The following is an 11,872-nucleotide window of genomic DNA, read 5'->3' as shown; positions in this document are numbered from 1 at the left end:
GAAATAAACTTTTTAACAGTCTTCTTAAAAATAAAAAAGGAATGAAATTTATATTTTTATGCTTTCCTTTTTCTGATATCAACTCAACTCCAAAAGAATTTTTTTTAAAGAGGGGGCAAAGTAGGGAAAAAATTTATTTGTTTTGTTGGCTTTTTTGTTGTTTTACACTTTGAGCCTGTTAATAAGATGTGACCAATACACATATTCTCTGAAATCAATTCAGAATATGTTTTTAATTATTAAGAAAAAAATTAAGAAGCCAGAGTACAAAAAGCATTTACAAAAATCCTTACTTTTGCATTTTAAGTGAAAGTATTGCATCAAATCACCTTCGAATTAAATTTATATATTCTTCCTCAGTTATTGACTTAAAATGACCTTAATACTTTTAGAATTTTAAAACGTGAAGCATTTTGATTTTAGAGAAGGTAATTATCTTTTATTGAACTATGAATTTGTTATAAAGTAACACTTATATCGAGCAATATTTACGTTTTTATCGGTTTTCGCATTGCTGGATTGATGAGTTTAAATATTGTGCTATTGATTTAGTTGTCTCCGTAAATGATTTAGTGACTCTTTTATTAAGTGTTATCTATTTAATATCCTTACTTTACAAAAATGAGATTGCTCAATTTTTAGCATCATAGTGAATTGTACAAATTTAAATTACTTTAAACTCAATAATCGTCGCTCTTATGTTTAAAAAAACACGTTTTCCATTGATATATGAGTCAAACATAGGATATCTATCTGTGATTAGTTAGTAATGGTGCATTCAGTTAACAATTCGATCACACATGTTGTAATTTTCTTTGATATGTATGCATGGGTCTGTTTAGAAGAAATTTGGGTCCTTTAACGGACCCTTCACAAAATATCTTTTAATGAAAACGGACCCTTCACGAAATATTTTAACTTAAGGACGGACCCTTCACAAAATGATTTTTCTTTTAATCGGAACCTTCACAAATTTGTTTTATCTTCATTATTGTTTTGTTAATCGAATAAACCCTTCCCAGGGGGTAAAAACAAGAAAGATGGATGTAAACGAATCAAGTTTTGTCTTCAGCAGACGCTTCTTCCTATATTTATCCGAAATAAATATTCTGCAGTATTGGCTAAATACCAAATATTTGTATGTTGCATCTCTAATTTCAGGGTTCCCACGGTCCTTGAGAGTCCTTGAAAGTCCTTGAATTTTTGTGTGCTAAATTTAGGTCCTTGAAAGTGCTTGAAAAACGTCTTAGGTCCTTGAAAAACTTGATAGGTCCTTGAATTTGTCCAAAACTGCCGGCGACCCTTTTTATAAAACACCCGCGGATCTTTCTTGTTCTTTCTGTTTTGTTCCCGAGCTCTCTCACGTGGTTTTTAACGCCACCGTTTCTAACCGGGCCTAGTGTCTTGGTGTCTGCCAAGCGCGTGGAGCACAGCAGACAATCAATGCGTTTGGGGCGAGACTCCACTTCATCTTCTGTCGCATATGCTTAGATCTTCTCTTTTCTTATCGAAACTGGAATAATCTCGAATTTCGTAACAATATGTACCTTGTAGTTTTCAATAAATTTGCCGTTTTACCATCCGCACTTGTCCTTACGTTTGTGTCATTTCAAAACTTTATTGTAAAGCGTATTCGCAAAGGCACGGCTTCGTATTTGTGTTATGTAGTTTAGACTAGTTATGCCTGGGAAGTGCTATTTTAATCCCCAATGGATGGATAATCAAGCTTATAAAGAATGGATTTTATCGATGCCCAAAAAGAAGTTCAGAGTCAAGTGCCGATTATGCATGAAGGAGATCGATATCGCGAAAAAGGAAGAATCTGGTCTTAAATCACACATGAAAGAAAGGTAAAACAAAAAAGCAGTCTCATGCCTTGAGTTCTCTTTTTCCAAAGACATCAGCATTTAATTCATCTGGTGTAAATACTCCTTCAACATCCCATGTGCCCCATGTGAAACAGAAACTTTAGTGGCCGAGGTAACATTGTCTTCAAAAGGAATGTGCTTGATGCTGAAATTCTCTGGAGTCTGAAGTGCATCACTAGTAATTATTTATGTAACTCCTGTGAAGGGATTCGATTAGTAAATTGTTCTCCAAAATGTTTGCTGATAGCTGTATAGCGCAGGGTTTGAAAAAACCCGGGGATTTTTGAAAAAACCCAACCCGCCTGGGTTTTATTGAAAAAACCCGGGGAAAATTGGGTTTTATTTGAAAAAACCCGGGGAAAATTGGGTTTTTTCATTTAGTGCTCATAAATTTTACTGTGAAAATATTTTTATTTATTAAATAGTATTGTATAAGTAAACACTAAAATTTCATCTGACTTTTACCTGTAATAAAATTAAACTGGAATAAATATTTAATGGTCTTCAATGTTTTTATAATACGATTAATAGAAAGTGAAATTAAAATTATGTATAATTATAAAGAGTATCAGTTACTTGTCCCTTTTTTCAAATATTTAGATAAATATATGCATTTTAACTTTATAGTTTCAAAAAACAAATTAATCTTAAAATTATAAAAAAGCATATATAAAAAGTTATAGCTCATTTTTTTAAAATCAGATAATAAAACTTTAAATTTGTTTATTGTTGTTTAATGTATAACTTAATAATTTTTTTTTTGTTTGCTTTCAATATTTTTAAACATGATTAAAAGAAACAAAATAAATTGTATTCAAATGAAATCTTAAAAATATTTAAAAAATCTTAAAAGTAATATTTTAATTTTTAACTGTTTTTTAATTGTGATAAACTTTCTCCAAATAGTTAAAAATTGTCAGCAGATGTTAAGAGTTAACTTAAAAAAAAAGGTCAATTTTTTCCTTTATTATTATTATCATACAACAGATTCAAAGTGTCTACATTTCTCTCTTAGATGGCAATACACTTTTACGAGTTTTGTAGCTTTATCTATTCCTAATCTATTTCGAAGTTTACTCTGCACCAAACCGAAAGTTGAAAAGTGTCTTTCGATAGAGACAGAGGATGCTGGTGCTGAATGCAAAGAAAAAAGAATTGACAGAAATTTTGTGGAAGCTAGGAATTTTATTTATTTACTTATTTATTTATTTTTTTTGCCATAATTTTCCACTATTTTTTGATGAAAACTGTTCAATAACCGTGTCAAGCATCATTGATTTTGGAAAGTATTCAGGATCGGAAATTTTGGATGCCATAACACGTGGCAGAAATTCTGGATGATGCTTAGAAAGACAGCTTTCTGCTAATTGGTCTTGTTCATCATTTAAAAATTGTCCCCTTGTTTCGGGATCCAGGATGCTGATAAATGATGTGGCTGAACAGCCTGATCTTTTAACAAAATGTTTATGGGATTCTAATTCATCACACGATAGTAAGTTAATTCATATTTCAACAGGTTCTGAAATTGAAATGTTTTCTGGTTGAAGCTTTTTTAAAGCTTCAGAAACAATTGATATCTGTTTTTCCCAATTGATAGTTTATTGGTAAAGCCCAACATTATTTAATTTTTTTGACATATAAAATTGTTCTAGAACAATCTCTTCATATTTATGGTAATTATTGGCAAAAGTTTTTACGCGCTCACAATATGAATTCCACCTAGTATCATTTGGTCATCAAGCAGTTTTTTTCATTTGCCCATCCATGTGCTTGATGCACATTTCTAAAATATTTGTTAACTTCAACGATATGTCCAATGATAGTATTAGGAGATTGAACCAAATTTAAAAAAAAAAAAAAAACAATTTGTGAAAAAAACCACCAAGTGGGTTTTTTCAAAGTGGGCCCACTTGGGGAACCCTGGTTATATGTATTTTATATTAAGTTTAAATAACGCATTATCACTAATACATATTTGAATCTTCTTTATTTTTAAGTACATTACGTTTCATAATTTTTTAACTCAAGAATTATAAAATATAAATGCAGTAATATAAAAGGAACAAGTTTATTAATCTTTTTGTTTTCACACACATTTATTTACTATATTTATTAAACATATGGATATTACCCATTATAAAATTATAATCGGTAAATATTTACAATCAGTAAAAACTAAAATTTCATCTGACTTGAGTTAAATAAAAAACTGAAATAAATATTTAATGGTCTTGCATGTTTCTATAATAAGATTAATAGAAAGTGAAATTAAAACTACGTATAATTATAAAGAGTATCAGTTACTTGTCCCATTTGTTTTCAAATAATTAACCCTAGGAAAAGGATTTCATTTTTAGATAAATAATTTTAAAAAGTTCTCCTATAAAAAGTTTTAGCTTTTTTTTTTTAAGCTAGAAAATAAAACTGTTTAAATTTGTTAATGTATCACTTGGCAAAAAAAAGAAAAAAATTGTTTCTTTTCAATTTTTTTTAATATATTATATTATTATATTACCTGTATGTATTATATTACCTGTTTATTATTATATAAAGCATGCAACTATAGTTGAAAAATTGATCTTTTCAGACTATACTATTAAAATTTTTATTTGATTTAATATCATTAAAATATTACTTTTTTGAAAAAACCCACTTGAAGTTTTCAATAGCACCTACTATAAAAATTATATGAATATTTGAGTTTCTTTTACTTTACTAATATTAAAAACTTAATCATATAAATCAGGGTTGGCAGGTTTTTGACGCGTGACAGTTTTTGACAGTTTAAACCATGGTTTAAACCGTCACGTCAAAAACCTCACTGTCGAAAATGTCAAAAACCTATATTCATATGTGAAATTTAATTAATACATAAAATTTATATATTTTTTAAAAAGGATAGTGTTTCTAAATATGTTCTAGAAAAAATAAATTTAAAATTTTGAAGAAACACTTATATTTTGAATAGTAACCAAAATCTGGTACTTTTGAAAGCTCACATCTTTTGTAATATTATGTATTCATTTTCATGTGTTATTGAAAATCTGCAGTGATATTATTAAGAAATTTATTTATAACCAAATTTAGTGTATAGTATAGATTATACTGAAAATTAGACATTTTTAAAGATAAACATTAGCAGTTTTGTACATTAGACATCTTTTAAAGAAAAATCTTTTTAATATTCTTTTAAATCTTCTTAATAATCTTTTTAACATAAGACAATACGAATTTAAGTGCTTTCTGTTAAATACACAGAGTAGTTAGTGTCGATTTACAGTATATTCAGCCTATTCATTTACTATGCTGAAAATTTAGTTTATCCAAATACTTGTGAATTTCATTTTGCTGAATACTATATAGTTTTGTTGAATATCTAAATATTCAGCTGTTGAATAATTACTTCTTGCTTTCAAGATATGCATTATTTGTATTCTTAATACAAGTGGGGGAAAAAATTAAGAGGTAAAAATTGTTTTAAAATGATAAGTGTTTGGCGAGAAAACGGCTGCGTTATTTATGAGTCTGCGTGTTCAGTTGAGTCTGTGACCAAAGATAAATAATTTGGAGAAATGCTAAATTTAAACATAATTTTAATGAAAACTTAACAAAATTAAAACCATAGAAGAATAATTGAACAAGTAAAAGCTGAAGAAAAACGTAAGGCAGGTTACCGAGAAAAGAGATATGTAAAGTAAAGAAAAGTAGAGGAAAAAGAACAAAGTATCGCAATGGTTTCGATGGTAACGAAGTTTGAGATGACCACGATTTATTTCTTGAACTTCAGTTCAGTTCAAATAGATAACAAAAATTACTTTGAGCGTAGATTGCATATTTTAGGTTCGCCAGAGCATGAACTTTTAGAATCAAGTACGATGATTTCGCCACAAGTGTAATAATTATAAATAAATATAATAAACAATATGAATTATATTTATCATTATTCCCAAATGTAACTACTTTTAAATTCAAATTAACATACTGGATAATAAAGATATTCGGTATAACATTAAATTTTTTTTTCATACACTTGTATCAAGTTTGTATTTATACAACATAACTTGTAAGTTCCTTATAAATATTAGTTATATGTTCCTTATATGTCAAAAATGCATAGTAATAAACTTTTAATTTTCTTAAGTATCAAAAAAAATTTTTTTTTTCAAAATATAAATATTTAAAAAAATTTTGTGCAAAATTTTTCTGCACATGCATTTGAATACAAATTTCTGAGATTTTAAATCTGTTACTTTACCTTAATTTTAATTAAAAAATATTTTAAAACCTGATTACCTATAGTATAATTAAATTTCAATATGGCAACTGTTGGTAGTTTTGAAGTTTATATATTTTCTTGGCAAACTTTAGTTTTTGACATTTTTGACGGGTTTTTGACGGTTTAAACCAGTATTATACCCTGGTCATGTCAAAAACCACTTTTTGACGTCAAAAACCCAACCCTGATATAAATCATGCAACTCTATTTGACAAATTTATGCTGCACAATAAATTATATAAAAATAAATGTGAAACAATAAGTTTTAGTAAAAAAAAAAATTTTTTTTGAAAAAAACCCACTTATTGTTCCAAGTGGGTTTTTTCAAGGTGGGCCCACCCAATAAAACCCGGGCGGGTTTTTTCAAAGTGGGCCCACTTGGCGAACCCTGGTATAGCGAGACAATTTTTTTGTAGTGCCACAAAGTGAGCCTATTTGGGCTCCTTTGGATTGACACTATACTTCAAAGGGATTCTTATAAATGAGCTGAAGAATGTTGATTGCTACACTACTCTTTGATGAGACGTTAAATCAGTCTCTACCATCTAAGCAGATGGACATTATGGTAAGGAATTGATAATAAAGTTTGCACTAAGTATCTTACCTCCCAATTTATGGGTCATGGAACTGCAAAAAATATTTTGTCCTCTTTTTACAAATGCATGGATGATGGTTAAAAGCTCTCTAAAATACTTCAATTATCCATGGATGGACCCTATGTCAATTGGAAATTCAATTAGAAGCTTCAGTGTGAATTAAAAGAGAAATATTCCCACCAGGTCATATTCATTGGCAGTTGTGGATTACACATAACGAATAATACTTTTAAACATGGTGAAAATGGGATATGTTCCTTCTAATTTTTATTTTCTGAAAGAATTGTTGCTGCATAACATTTAGAGAAGGTTGTGTAAATTATGGATGAATAATTTCAGAAACGATGTTTAATAGAGGAGAGGAGGGGGTTATGGAATAGTCATGGAATATGGAATACCTAAGATTTAGCTCTGTCTTTCATGCAGCCTTCACATGGAAATACACAGGATTAAAGGATTTCACCATTAACATCTCATTACCATTAGTTATAGATTGTGCTGAAAATGATTTTGTGAATTAATATGTAAAACCAGTAGGGTTGTTTTTAAAAAAAATATAAATTTTAGTCCATAATACATATATTCTCTTCTCTCTATATAGGCAAAGCATTTAGGTATTATATTTGAAATTAATTATTGCCACAACAAGCATTGTTGCTTCTAGTAAAATAGAAGAGAATAATTTTTAAAATTGGTCTTAGATTAAGGTCCTTGAAAATTTTGTTGAGGTCCTTGAAAAGTCCTGGAAAGTCCTTGAATTTCAATCTCATCATAGAGTGGGAACCCTGAATTTAGAAGTAACAATTGCTGTTTATTTTTGAAAATGTAATTTTTCTTTTATTATAATTTTACATTAATTTATTTATGTTGTGCATAATTTTGTATTTACGTTTATGTTTTATGTATTTATGTTTTTTGCAATAACAGGACCCTATTTGCTCGAATTCATAAAAGCAGGACCCAGGTTGAAAGAATGTGACTAAACGTTTATCTTATATTCACAAATTACGAGTAATTTTTTCACAATTTTACAATAAACGGACCGTTCACAAAATGTCTGTATAGACCCCTAGATGTATTGACGTCTTCAATCAACTCTTGAAATTCAAATTTTAATATTTTTCTGAGGTGACATTAATTAAATTTGAGTGTAACATAAGGTTAGGTGCAACTGTCACATAGCTATTCTTACTGGTTAATTACAACACATAAAGCATTCAATTAAATTTGATTGTAACTTACGTAATGGTGGAACTGTCTCATAGCTATTCTTATTGGCAAATTATAACACATACAGGGGTCTGTCCAGGCCAAATTTACTACCGTTTAGTGTAGGGGTGCACAACCTTTTTGAGTGAAGGGCCACATGCGCAGCAGATTGACTAATGAAGGGCCGCATGCCAAAGGGAACACCCAAAGTATTTAGACAAACATATTCATAGCAATTTTAGGTAGTAATTGTTATAAAAACATTGTTCTAACCACTAAATTCTTTTTCTAAGTTAACCTTGTAATATCTTAGCATAAAATTAAATACTTTAAAATTTTTAAAGTTAAAAACTTCTAAACTAAGAAAAAACTGAGCCTTCTAAGAAAAAACAGAATCAGTTAATCAGAAGAAAATTTAGATAAATTGAAATAATTAAAAAAACTATGGGAAAATACATGTTTTTTAAAAGTCATATTATATAATACATAAGTCCATTTTAACATAAATTTTAACTTTAAAAAATTTGTTCATAGAAATAATTTTAAAAAAAATGTTCTAGTTATTAAAATAAATACAAGTTAAATACTTTGATTTAAAGAAAGTTTATAGGGTTAAAAATGATAAAAATTGAAACGAAACCCCATTTGCGGAAAATAAGATTTAGCATTTAGAAGGGGAATATACTTAAACTTTAAAACATTTATTTTAAATTAATGATAGGAAGCAGGGGCAGAGAGAGGGAAGAAAGAAAGAAAGCATTAATCTTGAATAAACTATTTTCCTTAATAATAAAAAACTATTAAGATACTTGTTTAAAAATTTTTATGGCGAATATTTTTTTAACATGACACTTTCTATTTACAATTAATACACATATGCATAAACAATTAGTAACATTTACATTACTTAACGAAACTTATTTTGATTATATTTTTTACTGTTAAAATTTAATGATATACAAATCATTTCCCAGCGTACAATCATGAATGATATGAAATGGTGGAAGTATAGCATAAGAAAATGGTTAAAAAATTTTCTTAATGGTTATCCTGTAATTTGCAAAATTTTTAAATATTGGGATAATTTTATTCACTTGATCATGTGATTCACTTGATCATGCTTTTTCGAGCCATTAAATGAATTTGTTAAAAGACTGCTCTGTAATTTTGAACAGGCCAAATTTATTCTGGAAAACAGAAGCTGTCTTATGACAGAAGCTGTTGTTGTGGGTAGTATTAAATTAGGGCAGAAAACTTAATCACTTTTGGAATTTGTCCTAGATGGTGTTCTTCATTTCCATATTTTTAAATCACGTGAATACAAATAGCGTTGTGTTATTTTATAATTGCCTAAATACTAATTGTTATGTGTGCTTTTTAAATTGCGCAAAGATAAAACGCAATGTGTGATTTTTAAATTGCGTGAGTACGAATTGCGATGTACAATTTTAAATTGCGAAAAGACTACTCACAGCGCATGATTTTTAAAATGTGTGAATATGAATCGCGAGATATGGTTTTTAAATCGCGTGAATACGAATCGCGATGGATGATTTTTAAATCTCGTTATTTTTAATACGAAATGCGCTGTGCAATTTTAAGGTCGCGTAAATACGAATTACGATGTGTGAATTTTAAATTACGCGAAGAATTAAAACGCATAAATACGAATCTCGACATGTGATTTTTAAATCATGTAACAACAAAAAGAATAGGTTGAGTGTGTGATGTTAACTTGCACTTGTTCATGGGACTAAAATATACACGTGTTTTGAATTATTTTTAAGCAAAGGGGAACGCGTTTAATATAAATGTACACAACTTGTTTTTATTTTTCATTTTTATTCTTTTTAGGAAGGTATCGATTTTGCTAAAATACGTAATTACTTTTTAAGTTCAAAAAAATTTTTTAAACAGTATCGAATTTTAAGAGTTGTAATATTGTGCTAAAATATCAGGATATTCTAAATTACAAGTAAAAAGACGTTCGACAAACTTCTTATATTTATGTAAAAATCGACACAAATACAGCACATAAAAAGTAATTATGTTAATGCGGGATTTAAAACTTGCGCGCTGTCTAATTATATGAAAAATATCGATTTTTTTTAAATCACGGGTAAAAAGCGTAGTAATAACTGCAAAGGAAATTATCAAAATACCTTTATATTTGCGGTAAAATTGGTGTAAATAAAACGCGTCAAACTTTTATGTATTTAAATGCGAAATTAAAGTATCAAAATAGCGTATAAAAATATCGGACTTTCTAAACCTTGTGCAGATGTGTAACAATAATTGCCAAAATAACGATTGAAAAATAATTTGATTTGCAATAAAATTGGCACAAATAAACCACGTCAAAAAATTGTTATCTAAATGAGCGATTATTTAATCGCGATTCGTAATAATATCATGCCAAAATATCAAAATTTTAAAAACCATGCGGAAATGCGTAGCAACAACTGCCGAAAAAGATTAGATTTTTCCTGAAGTTTGCACCAATAAAGCGTTTCATAACTTTTTAAAAATCGTGATTTCAGAAAATACGTGAAAATGGGCAGCAATAACTACCGGAAAGTCATTGAATTTACGATAAAATCGGAGCACTCGAAGAGAGTCAAAAGTAATAACTAAAATTAGAAATTCGTATATCATAATAATGATGTGTTCAAAGTAATGGTATTTTCAAAACTATGCCTAAATCTGTAGAGGTAACCATCGAAAAAAATCGATCGAAAACTACATTGAGTGAAATTGGGTGCGTCAAAAACTTAAATGCGTAAATTTCCAATTTCCAATTTTTTTTTTTTATTTAAAAAAACATTTTATTATTTTTTTTCATTTTGTTTAGATTGCGGTAGCGGGCCGCACATTGAGGGTTGGCGGGCCGCAGGTTGTGCACCCCTAGTTTAGTGGTACCTTCACAAATTCAACTTGAGGAAAAACGGTTTTCTTAAATTTACTTACTTATACTAAAATAATATTACTAATATTTATTTTTATAATATGTGTTATGAAATGACAATGTAAAATAACTATTATGATAAGAAAATAAAAACAGCAAAAAATCAACAATGAATAGCAGCTAAATTTGTATGACCCAAGTAGTTATACTCGCATTTATTATTTACATGTAAAACATTATACATAACATTTATAATTTACATATTAAAATTTTGAGAATTGACCAAAAAATTTTTAATGTAACAAGGTGAGATCTGACATTTTAAGAACAACAACTCTGCCACCTGGCAACCTGCTACACAATTAACTCGAGAAGTAAATAAAGGTAATCCCTTATTCAAATAAAGTGTAATTTAGTGAGTTTTGTCAGTAGATTTACAGTTTTGATGTTATTGGTTCTCGAGAATGTTATGAAGTCCAAACTGTTTAAATGCCAGCAATGGAAGATTTTATGCAAATAAATGATATACCATTAAACAAAATGATATACCATTAAACAAAATGATAGTTATTAATTTTTATTTGATATCTTTGAGTTGGTTGTATTTTTTGTTTCATAATTCTAATGTTTTGTGACATCAACTATGTTTACATCATAAAACTTGTTCAACTTTGTTTAATTTTCGATTTTTTTTTAGGTACTTTTGTTTTCATTGCTGAACTATAATGGCTGAAAGTATTTCCTCTAATAGATCTTTATTGGCTGCTTCATCTGATGGTCCCAGAAGAGTTAAGAAAAGACCCAATCCCCCTCCTATTTTCAATGGTACAGCCCCATCAGAAATTAGAAATACTGAGCTATTATGGTAGGTTAATTGATTTCAAATTACTAAAGCGATTTATTAGACTTACTTTGACAAAAGAAATGTCTCTACATATCTCTTTGTGGAAGGCCATGAAAGATCTTCAAATTATTATTGATGAAAACTAATAATAAACATGGTGCATAGCGTTTTTAA

The 11,872-nt window shown here is 28.6% G+C and overlaps 1 protein-coding gene across 2 annotated transcripts in view; it reads left to right on the top strand.

Moving 5' to 3' along the window:
* The first annotated feature begins 60 nt into the window (after positions 1 to 60).
* The window catches only part of LOC107453623 (E3 ubiquitin-protein ligase COP1), a 46,309-nt gene continuing 34,497 nt past the window's right edge, over positions 61 to 11,872 (top strand). The window contains exons 1-2 of one of the 2 annotated variants that reach the window (XM_016070513.3): positions 61 to 428; positions 11,552 to 11,719. In XM_016070513.3, coding sequence (XP_015925999.1) covers positions 11,580 to 11,719 — 140 coding nt within the window. In that variant the 5' untranslated portion in view covers positions 61 to 428; positions 11,552 to 11,579. Of the gene's footprint in view, positions 429 to 1,027; positions 1,139 to 11,551; positions 11,720 to 11,872 lie in introns of those variants that run through there. The other variant, XM_087169458.1, reaches the window with a different exon arrangement.

Source organism: Parasteatoda tepidariorum, chromosome 8 (genome assembly GCF_982258835.1).
Source record: "Parasteatoda tepidariorum strain Cologne lab strain chromosome 8, Ptep-v5.0, whole genome shotgun sequence".
Lineage (NCBI taxonomy): Eukaryota > Metazoa > Arthropoda > Arachnida > Araneae > Theridiidae > Parasteatoda > Parasteatoda tepidariorum.
The sequence above is the reverse complement of the archived record's forward strand: the minus strand, read 5'-3'. Positions and strand labels throughout refer to the sequence as shown.